The 15,307-nt window shown below is 40.3% G+C and overlaps 1 protein-coding gene across 1 annotated transcript; it reads left to right on the forward strand.

Moving 5' to 3' along the window:
* The first annotated feature begins 485 nt into the window (after positions 1–485).
* Positions 486–11,541, forward strand: LOC124132357 (trafficking protein particle complex subunit 6b-like). The gene is made up of 6 exons (XM_046496243.2): positions 486–732; positions 2,207–2,268; positions 2,521–2,638; positions 3,250–3,333; positions 8,222–8,315; positions 9,894–11,541. Exons 1-6 carry the CDS (start codon positions 568–570, stop codon positions 9,923–9,925), a joined length of 555 nt encoding a protein of 184 aa, XP_046352199.1. The 5' UTR covers positions 486–567; the 3' UTR covers positions 9,926–11,541.
* Positions 11,542–15,307: the final 3,766 nt, after the last annotated feature.

Genomic DNA, 15,307 nt, shown 5'->3' on the forward strand with positions numbered 1-15,307 from the left:
AAAATAGTTACGGTTTCTACCCTCCCATTATACTTGTCATATTTTAGATGACCCTTACCATCTACTTGTACATTTTTTTCATGACCCTCCCTGAAAACACAAAATGAAAAAGCATATTGTATTTGATGATAAACTGTCTATTTAATCATGACCCTCTCCGAATATGTGTATTATTTTTATGACCCTCGTATTTATTTAATAAATGACCAGCCATTTACATTTAATCTACTCGGCGAATGTTGTTGTTTTTTTTATTTCAGAAAGCTATTATCTTGTCAGCCGAAGTCCCAACACTGCTATGTGATGTGTGTTAAAATGAAAACATTGCTGACAGTCTTATAAATTAACAAACCTAGTCCGTTTGGAGAAAATGATCCAAAATTTATAGAAATCTTAAGAACCGGATGCCACCCCGGACCATAAAAAAATAACTTTTTATGAAATCTCAAAACGAAAGTAATATTATAGTAATATGGTAGCTTAGTCACAATTCGGATGACTAAACAGCTTTTCTTTTAGGTTTATATTAATAAGGATTACTGTTAATTCCAACTAACCATTATATATATGAGAATATTGCTGCGTGTAAAAATCATATTTCGTATCAAATCTGTAGTTCTACTTTTACAGAGGGGCGTCAATATGGCGACGATGGCAGACGAAGTGTTATTTGAGTTTCTTCACATGGAACTAGTGTCTCACATATACCGAACAGCCTCAAAAGATGAAAAGGTTACAAACCACAAATATACATTATATGCACATGCTTATAGCGAACATATGCAAATTCCAGAGCCTTGTATTAAACCTATGAAGAAGCAGAAACGAAGACCAATTCGGAAATATGTTGACACATTTGTATTTGTGTTTTCCTTTTGTCTTTAGCCAAGTGTAAAATCAACATTATCACTTCTCTGTATAGTTTGTGTAGCATATTCACTTTGCACTCAATGACTGTGTCTGTAAGGCCCAAAAGGCCGTTGTATAGGGTAGTACTGATCGCAAGGCAACTTTCTGTACACTGACAGGGACCGTGAACGAAATTAGAATATAAAATGTACCCAACGTGGCAATGTACGGTACTGAAGCCAGGATGAGTACATTCCAGAATGCAAAAAACAATGTTCCTTTGTAAACTTGCTTAGTTGGTTCCCTCATAGACTAGACTTTCTCACCAGTTTTGACCGTCTCCCACTTTTGCCAAGCATACACTACCAAGCTAGGGTACATTTGTGTCTTCCAATTTTGGTTGGGTACATTTAGGCAATATAGAAAGGTACCTGTTGTACACGTCTTTAGTACCCTATACAACAAGAACCCCTTCAGTATTAGTAAGAAATTCTTATTATCTTGAGGTGTCATGTATGAAGGTTGCATATATAATATATATATACCCTATTCAACAAGAACCCTTCAGTATTGGTAAGAAATTCTAATTATCTTGAGGTGTCATGTATGAAGGTTGCATACAGATAGCACCTAAACATGTTACTGGAAGTCATCAAGCAGTCATTACATGCTGTTCTACCCTATTAAGGTGCTGCAATTAGTTGTGCAAGTTTGTCCCTTAGGCCTTCTAGAACCCAATAATCGTGGGTTTGAATCACGGTCCATCCTGATTTTTCTGCTAGGTTCGTTAGAACCATTCCCGTTTAGGTTTCACAAAGTGCTATTCACTGGTAGTCCTCAAAGACCTGCATCACATCAGGGAGTCAGGCCCTGTGACTTGGTTGATTGTGTGTCATTGTCCCCCGACGGAATTGATCGTTGTTCACAATATTGATCTCTGGTTTTGTCTTGCTCCGATGTAATTATTTACAAGGCAGCCATCATATAGCTGGAATATTGCTGAGCACGCTGAGTGCAGTTTTGAAAAGAAACAGACAAAAGAACAACAAATATGACAACAGAGTTAATACATGTAATAATATGCCCTCATGACCAGTGAAACTGCCTACTGTCTGTGGGATGTCAAAGTCAAGTGCTTAAACCACCTTGATAATTATGCAGTTTCATTTGTTATCCACCAAGATGTTAAAAATCTATCCTTGAGTGATCCTAATAATTTTGAACTCCTAATATGTTGTTTGCCATGCCAAGAATGGGATAAAATGTCATTTAAACATGGAACCAAACACATTTCAAACCTTACAAATGTCTTTGGTGTGTAGCATAAATATGTTATATGTATTTCTCCTATGTTTAGGATCACTGCATTTCTAAACTGGAGTCACTTGGTTTTCGAGTTGGACAAAGTCTCATTGAAAGGTAAGATAGAGTACTCTTCACAGCCTGTGACTAATTTTCAAGTATACTTCTGTATGCTTGTCTACCACTACATCAAGCAAGGCTTTCTTTTTAGCATGTTTTAATAAAAACATTAGTATGACACTGATAACAAAACTCTGACAAATTTACTAGGTTAAAGCGTTTGCGAGACAAGCCCCCAGAAAGGATTGTGCTTGACATGCTTTAGACAACTAGGGTAGTTATTTACTAAACCATATTATAATTTTTCAGGTTCACTAAGGAGACATCCAGATTTAAGGATGAACTCGATACCATGAAGTTTATGTGTAAAGAATTCTGGAATGCCATATATAAGAAACAGGTGGATAATCTTCGTACAAATCATCAGGTGAGTGGACAGTTATGGCCAGCACTATAAACATGATAAAAGCAGTATAGTCTGGACAAGCAGCCATACATCTGTGCAATCCGGTACGTATCATGATACCGTGTTCACGATCCCGTGTTCACGATCCGATACATATCACGATACTTGTATGTGCTCTTATCTGTGGTTCGTAAGCCATCTTTTTTATAGATAGGATAGTCAAATACCTGGCACTTTGACGATTTACAGTTGGCAGTGTCAAGTATGGGGCAATGGATGAAAATATTTATTTTTTCACTGATAATTTTCACTACTAATTAGTGTTTGGTGTAACAGGCATTAAAGTAAATGTTTAAGGTATGAATCAATATTTTTTACTTAGTGTGGAACTGTGATCGATACTTGTATCAGGAAGTAAAATATCGCGATCCACCGATGCATCAGTGTATCGTCCCACCTCTATCATCATGATCATACATGCACATGCATACATATCGCTATATGTGAAATAATCTTGAAGTTGATGCTCAAACTCATTTCACCTCACCTATGGAGGATTGTTGTCTTTTCTGGCCTTCAGTATGTCATAACCAAACAGGACTTCTTGTCATTATGGTTTTTTGATCTTACAGGGAGTGTATGTGCTGCAGGATAATCGCTTTAAGTTCCTGACCCAGCTGTCTAATGGTAAACAGTACATGGAGGCAGCACCCAAAGTGAGTAGCCTTGTCATCATGGTTGCTTCAGTGGTTTGATGTTATGGTTGTCAGTGAGGAAAAAATATCAGCTGATTATTGTTCAACAAAGATAAAAGTCTGTGAAATAATGCTTGTGTCAAGGACAATATAATCATCCCTGCCCCACTTCGTGGGATATAGGAACGGAGTTCGTCCATCTGTCCTTCCCTTTCTCAGTGGGGACAAATTTTCTTAAAAACTATTCAAGTTTAACTATTTAAACTTTACACACTGATGTTACTGGTCAAGAGTTCAAAAATTGGTGTCTTAAATTCATTTTGCACGGAGTTATGGCCCTTGCCCCGTGCTTTTCAACTCAGTGCATACAGAGTGAAATAGGGACTGAAGTTACATGAATGAAAGTTTGCATGCTTATCTAAGGGATACTTATGAAGACTGCGTTCATAAGTTGGTGCAATAAATTATGTTTTTCCAGAGTTACCTCCCTTGCTACATGTTTTCAGATTTTGTGCATACACAGTTACGGCCCTTGATCCATGTTATGTTTTTGTTTGTTTGGTGCATAGAGCTGCAATAGTGAAAGTTTTCTCAGAAGCCACTGAAGTGACATTAATGAAATTTTGCAAGCTTATCTAACATTGTCTAAAGAATACATACCTTTCGTGTTATTCACATTTTTTACTTATCCTGCATAACTCCTCAATACATTCACTGCTTACCTTGCGACAAAGAAACAGAACAGCGTACCGACGATGGTCATGGGCGAAGAATTAATAAACTGTTCTAAGTCCCACTCCTCGCACCCACTGCCGCTGTCCTGTGACCTCTGTGACCCTAGGTCACCTCTTCACATCCCTGCCTGTTGCGCTACAGCATGGATGTGTACCAGCGGAGCTCTTGTTTTGGCTTTATGAGCTCACCAGGTCCGAAGGACACCATACCGTGGTGTCCGTCGTCCATCCGTCCTCCTTTCATCGTCCGTACGTCAACGACTTCTTCTTCTGAACCACGAATAGGAAATTAACTAAATTTGACTGGAAGCATCCCTAGGTGATGGGGATTCAAAATTGTACAAATGATGGGACTGATAGGGGTAATTTGGCTATATTGCTTTCTTTAAGCGACTTCTTCACTGGAACTTAGAGATAGATATCAACCATATTTGGTTTGAAGCATTCTCTGGTGGAGAGGATTCAAAATTGTACAAATGGTGGGGCTGACCCCCCAAAGGGGCTGAGGGGCGGGGCAAAATAGGAATAATTTGGCGTGATTGTTTTAAACGACTTCCTCTCTGGAACCATATTTGGTTGGAAACATTCTACAATGGTGGGGATTTAAATTGGAGAAATGGAGGGGATGTCGGGGCTAAAAAGAGTTTATAACTTGGACAAAGTTTAGATCCCCACCGTATAACCGTCTGTACAATTGAGAGTATAATGAGAGGAAGGCACATATGCTACCAGGACTGACCCTTCTGTTCATCCGTCCGGCACTCCCAAAGGAGTTTGAACCTTGACCATAGCATACAAACCGATATTATCCCAACCCTATAATAAACAGATACATTGTATACATTTGTTTGTTATGAAAAGAATAATACCTTTAATATGATTTATCCTGGAGCATAACATGGAAACGGTTCAGATTTTTATGTTACATTTTATCTAGAGAAATACATGTTCAAGCTGTCAGATTTGCCATCCACCCATTTTAAATGCTGACAGATTCAAAATATGGAATATATTTGCAGTATTATAGACGTGTACAATGCAAATGTATATTTTGTCATGATTGCGTAAATATGGGCCCCTTGTTTAGACCCTCCGTTTTTGTCTACAATTCTAAAATTCATCTGCGACGGGTGATGTATTCTTTTCATATTACTGTCACCATGTTGTGCAGTTTTATGTGATTTTTTTTAGGTGTAAAAGACTCTGTCTTTTTTTCCCCGCCATGTGCTGTTTGTTCAGCGCCATTTTGAATTGTGTTACAATTGTTTGCCTGCTAAGGTAGTCAATTTGTTTACAATTCTGGATAATCAACAAGTTAACTCCATCTTTTCGACTCCAGTTCATAGGAGACCTGTTCCAAACAGACCAGGACCTCCTATCAGTTCCAAGGGACAGATGGCACAAGATTTTACGCCTCCTGTCACCTGCTCTTTATCAACCACGCACCCTTCACCAATGGCAAGTGTTGTTAGGGTTACTCACCTCAGCCCAGGATCTACCAGTAGAGGCCAATTACAATTCAACAATTCAACAATTCCTGAACAGGAGTCAGGATCCACTCAAGGCCATTATTCTACCGGCTCATCTGAGGCCTTACCTCATTTGGTGGAGGGTAGAGTCGAATGTCTTAGGAGGAGTCTCTTTATCCGCGTTACCCCCGAATCTACACCTGTTCATAGATGCCTCCCTTCAGGGATGGGGTGCTTACCTGCAAGGCCAGACAGCCTCAGGGCTATGGTCAGGTGCTCATCGAAAGTGGCACATAAACAACTTGGAGTTGGAAGCCTTAATTCTGGCCAGATCACATTAGCAGAATCAGCTACAGTCAGCCCAACTCACAATATCCACAGCCAACAGCACTGTGGTGTGGTGTTTGCACAATCAGGGCACAACGCACTCCCACTCTCTACTTCAACAGACATTCAGATTTTTCCATCTTGTGGATCGCCTGCAACTACAGTTCATAGTTCAGCCCCGAATGTCGAAACACTCTGGCCGATGCCTTATCGTGTCCAGACAGGGTGGCACCCACCAAGTGGAAACTTCACATAGAACCGTTCCAGTTACTGCTTCAGAAGTTTGGGCAACCAAACATCGACCTGTTTGCAACTTGTCAAAATCACCAACTCATGACGTATGTCTCCCTGTTATCAGATCCGCAAGCTTGGGCGGTGGATACTTTCAGCATTCCTTGGGAAGGACTAAAAGCGTACACTTTTCCGTCACCAGTCTTACTTCCCAGTTCCCAGGGTAATACAAAAGATCAAGGAGACAAGGAGACTTGCTCTGTCTTTGGTTGCAACTTGGTGGCAGGCGAGAGGTTGGTTCGTCGAGGTCAGAAATCTAGCAGAAGACTATCAACTATCCCTCCCACAGTGGTCCAACCTACTTATCCACCCTCACAGCAAATTACCTCACCCAACACCAGACAGGTTTCGTCTTCATGCTTGGTTCGTCTTAAAAAGGCGTTAAGCACGCAAAGGGCTATTCTGCACGAGCAGCTAAAGCTATAACGTTAGCTCATCGTCCTTCTACCAGAGGTCTATACAATGACAAGTGGATTTTATTTGAAATGTTTTGCAAGGCACAAAGTTAAGACGATACTACTGCTTCATCACAGATTTAAGATGAATACCTCCTACATTTGCGTACCTAAAGACACTTGAAAGGTAGCACCATTACTTGCACTTACCTCAGTGTTGGCCGTTCCGAAAAATGACAAGATGGCTAAGGTCCTGAACTACAGGCCCTATTCAGGCTTGAGGATCAGAAGGCGAAGTTCTGCCCACCTGCGTGGGATTTGAATGTGGTACTTCTAGGTTTGCGAGGGCCCCCCCTTCGAACCCCTCTATGCATCTTCATTTTATGACCTCACCAAGAAAACAGTTTTTCTCTTGGCATTAGCCATGGCGGCACGGGTGAGCGAACTACATGCAATCAATATCACCTGGGTTCGTTTGAGCATGGTACGCATGGAGCGGTGCCTGGATTTTATTGGTAAGAATCAATTACCAGGCCAACCCGATCGTTCCTTCAACGTGGGAAGCGAAGATGAGGGTGGACTTCTATTATGTCCGGTACGGGAACTGCGAATTTTCATCCGCCGTTCCAAGACTAGGTGTAGTTCGAGGAAGCAGTTATTTATACCCGTGTCTATTACGTCCACGACCAAAGTTAGTCGCAACACCATATCTCTATGGTTACACGCAATCATTATTCAATAGCCAATTTGGATCTGCCAAGAGCGAATAATCCTCATGAGATCAGGGCGTTAGCCTCTACCATGGCTTTACACAGCAATTGTGCTATTAAAACAATCATGGAAGGATGTTTCTGGAGGTCCGACACAGTTTTCGTCAGTCATTATCTTCGCGATGTGACACTCGAGGACGTTGAAGGTGTATAGAGTTTTGGGCCGTTGGTTGTAGCCCAGCTGGTTACCAACCCTCGACGCAAATAATGAACTCGCCCTAAACAGAGCCATTCCAATTTCCGGTGCAGTCAATCAGATTTCACCAGTGGAAGAATATTAGACAATAGATTGTCTACAAGGCTCTATATTGTAGTAAGTAAAGATTTGGCTGATGAGCTATTTGTCTTTATTACTAAGATGTATGGGGAGCTACTCTTTAATTCCTATGTTCAATTGTTTTTCACATTGAAATAACTCTACCGTAATGGCGTTTTTCTGAACTTATCCACTTCACAGTTTAACGACCAATTGGTGTCATACCTTTAGGGTGTGAATTATTGAGGTTTCTGTATTTTGAGGGTTTCTCCACCTCAAAAACCATCCGATACAGATGCGTTAAGGAGTATTGCTGGATAAGTAAAAACTTATACTTGTCATGAAACGCGGAGCAATTGTCCTTTTGATAGACAACTGAACAAAAAGTACAGATTTTTATTCTGGCGATTAGGTGCCTCACTCTGGCATTGTGGGTTCCAATCCTGGATGAGACTCAGCCCCAGAAAGTACGAGAATCTGTACTTTACTAAGAAAGTGTTAACACAAACATAACATTTATTACATTTGACCACTTTCTAAATGTCACTATGTGTTCATATCAAGATATTAAAGATTTTGAGGATCCCTATATTCAGAAACTTGCTGCAAACCTTGTGACCCCCTTACTTTCCCACACTTTTTATTGATTTGTTTCATTGTGTTTCAGTACCTGGCCTTTCCCTGTGGGCTGATCCGAGGAGCTCTGTCTAACCTAGGAATCAACTGTATAGTCACTGCGGACGTCAGCGCTATGCCAGCATGTGAGTGTCTTAGCATGATCAGATGTCCTCTGATAATATCAATCAGCATGTTCAGTGATGTTTAGAATTACCGTAAACTATGGTTATAAAGAACACAAGGGGACCACTAATATTAGTTCGTAATAACCTTAGTTCGTTATAAGCATTTATATACGGCATATATACAACAAATGGCCGGAACTAAAAACAGGTTTGTTATATTGGTCAGTTTGTTATAAGCATGTTCGTTATAAACATAGTTTACTGTAAAAGTAGACACAATATATGGATAACAACTTCTTTAATGTCATCCGTCAACTTCTAAGTAATGCCTATCATACAATTCGTAGTTTACTGTATGTTGATTGTAAAAAGGGGAAGTGATGATTCTCATCTGAAAAGTCAGGAATCCAAATGTGGGAAATTATGCACCAAGAGATATACAGTCAAGTCCCGTTAATCCGACATTGTTCGTTGCATGTGATTATGTCGGATTAACGAGTATGTCGGATGAACGAAATGAGGTAGCATCAACGTTCGTGATCGAAAATTGGACAACTACATGATAGATAACGATTCAGACATGTTGTAATATAAAAAGGAAAAAGGAAATATTCATATTGTTGTGTTACATTGTAAGCGGAATATGTTTTCTAATCATGCAACCTCTAAAGTTTAACACAAAACTACTGTTACGGACTGTATGACTGATTCAAAACTACTTTCTAAAGCATAGTCTGGAATGGAAGTCGCCAATTTGAAACTAGTGCCGCAATGCTTAAGAACGTTGCTTTCTTAGTGGCTAATGTCGACTTCCTGTTAGTAATTTCATTGGTCAGTCAAAGTTCTCAAAGGTCGTTGTGACCTGTAATGAGATGTCCTCAGTGGTGTCCTCGTGTTTATTGTTAAGCAAGTTTATCTCTGCAGCCGTTGTAAAATGCAGCTACCAGCCGACTCTCAAAATACAGGGCTGTGTACTCGCGGACAGATACGCTGATCACTGTGTCGGATTAACAAGACTGATTAATGAGTGATTTCAGCAATTCGTTGCAAATTAGGTGTGTCGGAGTCGGATTAACGAGTGTTGGATTAAGGAGACTTGACTGTTTATTTAATTAAGGCATGATACCACATGCCAATTAACATAGTTAGCAGGCCATTGAAAGTAGCGTTGAAACACAGCAAGGTCACGATGGAGTATGTTTCACAATAAATAGGTAACAATAGGATGCATGTTGCGATACCCATATTTAAGTCAAATCGCGTGGAAACGTCTTGACTCTAATCTGTTAATTTTCCAGCGCAGGTTTAAAAGGGGTGGGGGGGGGGGGGGGTCATTAAACGAGGCGTAAGTAATTTATTTGAGCAAGTGCATGGTATTGTGTGGATGCAGAAATAAACATATCGTGTATCCTATCATCGCATGTAACCTCTAAATTTAACCAGCCTCAGAGGTTTTGTGTCAAATGAAACTTTCAGGTGTCATATCTGAAATAGAAACACAGCTGGGTTGTCCCCTCATTCACTGTCTCTTCTGATCCAGTCACTTCCATCTACTGCACAGGGTAAATAATTCAAAGGAATTGTCTCTTGTTTCAGGTAAATTCCAGATACAGATTCAAAGGGTCTGATGTGAAAAATAGGACACTGTGACAACAGTATAGCTGAAAAGGACACTGTGAGGAGTTTATGTGGTGGTGAAGGTGACCAGTGATGTCACAGCCTGCAGATCTCTACCAGGTCTTCTGGCAATCAGCATCATCATTGTGAAGCTGGTCTGTGGCAGCTTGAGGTTTCACTTCCGGTCATATATGTCCAGCTATTGATGAACTCAGTCTCAGATTTTGATCAGACCTATTTCAGATATTTGTGAGGTTAGTTGGTAACCTCTGAGATCAGTTTCGGCTGAATTCTTGATTTATGGTTGTTAGTGAATATGGTCTCAAGATCTGTGTCATGTGAGATGTGCTCCACAGTAAGAATTTATAAAGCTTGCATAAACAGGTATGCACGCACTTTATGGGACCTTCAGATTCTACAGTTAAACTCTTCCTGAGGCAAGGGAGATAACTGAGTGTGAAAGTCCAGTTTCCACCCTTGCCAAACTAGGCCGGAATTTCGAGGTTGATCGTAGCGCCACCAGTGGCTATTACGAGTTATTTCCCTTCTCTGTCTCTCCCATTGACCAATCAGATTCCACCTCATCTATAACTTGGGATTGTTTCAAACAAAAAGGTGGTGCCCAGTCAAGACCATCTGATCTTTATTCAAGATCTGTTTTGGAATACAAATGGCCTTACCTTGCGAAGTGCATCAAATGAGTTGTGCACCTTGATTGAAAACATGAAAAGATTTGCAAAATATCTGTCTACGCCCAGTTGGCGGTACACATGCTTTGCAAATCCTTCAGTCGACAGAAATCTGCAATCTATGTTGTTTGCGAACCGGATGTCTAGTTCGATACACTATTTTGATTGGACTATGCATGGACTTGTTAGTCCTGCCAAAATGTAACTCCGGAGTTTTGCAAAGGTGGAAACTGGACTTTTATAGTCAGTTAACTCCCTTGCCTGGTGCATCATATAATTTGACAAAATGTTTCGACAAGATGTGCCCTTATATCATCTTAATAGTGTTATGCTTTACCAGTTTCTACATTGAAGTGTTCTTTAATGCACATATGTAAATGTCAAAATACAGCACAGATCATAATATATAAATTTCATGTGAGAAAACAGTTCATGGCATATATTAGTTTGGTTTGAAAATTGTTATTTAATGTTTTAATTTTTACCAGTTGGTATGGTTGTGTTTTTGAAAGAGTTCACTTGTTTGTGTTATGTGAAAGAGCTTGATAAGCACTCTGAGTGAGTGAGTGAGTGAGTGAGTTGACAGTGGCTGACACTGTAAGGAAAGAAGAAACATTTGGGGGGGGGGGGGGGGGGGAGACACATGCTGTCGATGGTATACAAGAGGGCGCCAATACAGGTCACTATCAGTAAGGAATGGTGAGGGCACCCAGCAAATGTAAGATCAGGCAATCTTTGCTGAAGTTGTGAGGAACTGGGAACCCTGTCGCAACTGTGTTGAACTGGGCACACATACCCTTCATCCCTCTCTTCTCTCTGACTTTCATGCGTCTAATAGTTGCTCGTAGTTGAAGGTGTTTCAATTAATTCATTGCTAGGAATGAACACAGTGATTGTATATATTTCTCAGTGGTGCAATAAATGATGTATATAAGTTGTGACGCCCTCATGTTATGGATATACTCTTGCGTGGGAGAGGCATCATCAGTATTTACTCACTCTGTTGTCTGTTTGTTGTTTAACGCCACACTCAGCAATTTTCCAGCTATGTGACGGACGTCTGTAAATAAGTGAGTCTGGATAAGACTATCCAGAATCTTTTTGCAGAGTTGCATCCCTTGAGCACGCCAGAAACTTGGAATGTGATTAAATCATTAGTTTCACTGAAGTTACTAGTCTAAGACCTGCATCACTTGGGGCTTTCCTTTCACATTAGGCTGACAAACCGTGATATAACTGGCATATTGTTAAAAGCGGTGTTAAACACAACTCACTCACTCCAACTGACCTTCCGTCCGTCCATATTTTAACACTGGACTTAAAACATCCTCACCTAATTTAAACGAATTCACATATGATTTGCATAGTTGTTCTTCATGTCCTGGGTTACAACACTGTAGGGTTTCCGTGTCAACAATTATCTACTTTCATGGATAGTATGAAGCCAGTAAGAACCGGTGTCTTTCACCTGGTCAGGTGGTCAGATGGCCAGGTGAAGTAGTCCTCAATTAACGTGGCGTTCAAGCTTATTACACTTTTAGTGTGACGTGCATGCAGGCTTGTGAGTGTAGATGCCTTGACTAGTCCGGAATAATGTCCGTTTATAGTGCTGGCCCAATGAGACGCCATGTAGCAGTTTCACATTGATACCCCACTCAGACACAGTATACTGATCCAAGCAGACCAGTCCTTCTTGTGTCCTCTTATTGCCGAGCGCCATCTTTTAACGTCTTTTGGTATGATGTGGTCGGGAATCGAACCCCCGACCTGACAATCTCTGGACAGACGTTTTATTCACTAGACCGCCTCCGTGGTCTAGAAGGTAGAGCATCCGCCTGGAGAGCGGAAGGTCCGGGTTTCGATACCTGGCCGCGTAATACCAAAAATTAAGATGGTACCTATGGTTACCCTGCATTAAGGGGCTAAAAGAGGCCGGCTCGGAGTCAGTATTCTGTGTCTGAGTTGGGTATTCATGTTAAACTGCGGCATGGTATCTCCATGGGCTAGCACTATAAATCGAATTCGAAGTTCCTGGAATGTCTGTGGAACACGTGGTTGACGAAGGCGCCGATCCATCTCATCCCACATGTGCTCGATTAGTGAGAGATCAGGGGAGCGAGCCGGCCATGGGATGACATTCACGTTGTTTTGTTGAAGAGAATCAAAAAACAAAACTTTCCATGAACCTTAACGGGCGTAAAATATCTGTTGCTGGCGTTCTCTTACTTGAAAAAGACATTCTTAAAAGCATTGTGATTGATCGGCTCCTTTGTAGCCTACCAGTACACTCCCTGGGCTACAGATACCATGGTTGCGTGTTCGATTTTCGGGGATATAAAGAAAACATAAGTAATTTTATTTTGACATTTCATTACATTGTATTCAAATGCAAAAGAAAATTCAGCAAGAAACATTCACATTTGTAACAATTTGAACGGAAGTTGTAGTAATAAGTGAGTGAGTGAGTGAGTTAAAATTTTACATCGCATCGGCAATATTGCAGTCATATCGCGATGAGAACAAGGTAGTTTCTATAATTAAAGACCTGTCGACAAAGGACAGTAAAACAGCAAGGTAAATATCACAGTTTAGATATAAAACAAACCAAAGCAATAATAAAACAAAGAATTTTTAAACAGATTATTTCCTATAAATTAAAACCAGGCTATAGACCACTAGCAACCAAAGCTAGGCCACCTAACTGGGGATCATGAGGACTTAGTGCTTTTGCTTCCTGCATGATTCCCGGCAGGATTTATGCCATCACTTTGGTCACGAGTGGTTGTATGAATTGCTAACCAATATTAAAAATATACACGCACAATCAATACATTAAAGTGAGTGAGTGAGTGAGTATGGTTTTACACCGCTTTTAGCAATATTCCAGCAATATCACGGCGGGGGTCACCAGAAATGGGCCAATACATTACAACACTAGTTGATATTAAACACTTCTACAAAGATGAACTTACGTACCACTGTCAGGGGTACAATAATTTTACACTAGTTTAACCCCCTGAGTGGCACAGCCTCCAATAATCTCATTTGTTAATGATATCACACTAATTTAAAACATTTAAAAATTTATCAAATAATTCTATCTCTTTTAAAAAACTGAAAATTAAACGAGCATTTATATTTGTAAAAATATCCTTTAAAGAAGTTGAATGAATGTCCCATCTTTTCTGCATCTAACTACGAATTTATTCCTTGATGCCTTGTTTAAAATCACTGTAGGGTATGGTAAGATGGGACATTGGTTTATCAAGAGCTGCTTTAGCTGCAGCGTCAGCTCGTGTGTTACCAGCAATACCAACATGACTAGGCAACCAACAAAGGACGATGTCGTATTGGCCAGTAGCAAGATTATTATAAAGTTCTAAAATATCAAGAAATAACGGATGGTTCGAGTTGACTGTCTTAAGTGCCTGTAGGCATGATAAAGAATCGGAGAAAATGATGAAGTGTTTACATACAGATTGTTTCTGAATATATGTCAAGGCTGTGTGAATAGCCTTAGCTTCAACAGTAAATATTGAGCTGGTAATCTGGTAATCTGGAACAAACAGTTTTTGAACCAATGATGATGGCTCTGGCAACTTTGCCGCCATCCTTGGATTCATCTGTGAAGATGGAGCGGTGAGAATTGTATTTAGAGCGTAACTGGACATATTCTTGCTGAAAGAATAACTGGTTTGTATCAGAATTCTTAAAATTGGTAAGTGTAAGATCTACTTCTGGTTTGACTAATTGCTAAGGAGGCGTGGGCAGTAATCGGTAGGGTGCAATAATATCAAGGTCAATATGAGCTGCTGTTGCATGGGGTCGTAATCTGATCCCCAGAGGTGGAACCAGCTTTGGTTTAGTTTGGAATACCTCCTCGTAGAGAGGATTAAAAATACAATTATATGCTGGACTGGACGGGTTCGATTTTAATGTTGTGATATACTGTAATGCAAGTTTTAAACGACGTTGTTTCAACGGAGGCTCATCAGCCTCTACATACAGACTATCGACAGGAGAGGTCCTGAAAGCTCCATGACAAAGCCTCAGACCCTGGTGATGAATTGAATCTAGTTTCTGTAAGTTACTTTTACAGGCTCCACCATAAATGATGGAACCGTAGTCCAATTTTGAGCGGATCAAAGATCTGTACAAATGGAGGAGGGTTGTCTGATCCCCACCCCATTTAGAGTGTGATACGACTTTTAGCAAGTCTAGTGCTTTCAGACACTTTGCCTTTAGATATTTTATATGTGGCAAAAATGTCAGGTGGCAGTCAACAATAAGCCTCAAGAACTTGGTCTCCTCAACTACCTTTATGGGTGTGTCAGATAGAAATAGTTCGGGGTCCTTGTGCTGTCTATATTTCCTGCAGAAGTGTGTACAATTAGTTTTTGTTTTAGAAAATTTAAAGCCGTTAGCAAGCGACCATTTCTGGATTTTATTGAGACACAACTGCAGTTGTCTCTTAATAGTGTACATGTTTTTCCCGGGACAAGAAATGTTAAAATCGTCCACAAATAACGACCCATCAACTGAATCATTCAAAACTTCAGAGAGACTGTTTATCTTGATACTAAATAATGTTAGAGACAAAATACTGCCTTGTGGGACACCCTGATCCTGATTAAAATGGTCAGACTGGGTTGAACCCACTCGGACTTGAAATTGTCTGTCCGTTAAAAACTGTGATATAAAATG

Source organism: Haliotis rufescens, unplaced genomic scaffold (genome assembly GCF_023055435.1).
Source record: "Haliotis rufescens isolate VD_foot unplaced genomic scaffold, xgHalRufe1.0.p SCAF_3, whole genome shotgun sequence".
NCBI classification, from domain to species: Eukaryota; Metazoa; Mollusca; class Gastropoda; order Lepetellida; family Haliotidae; genus Haliotis; species Haliotis rufescens.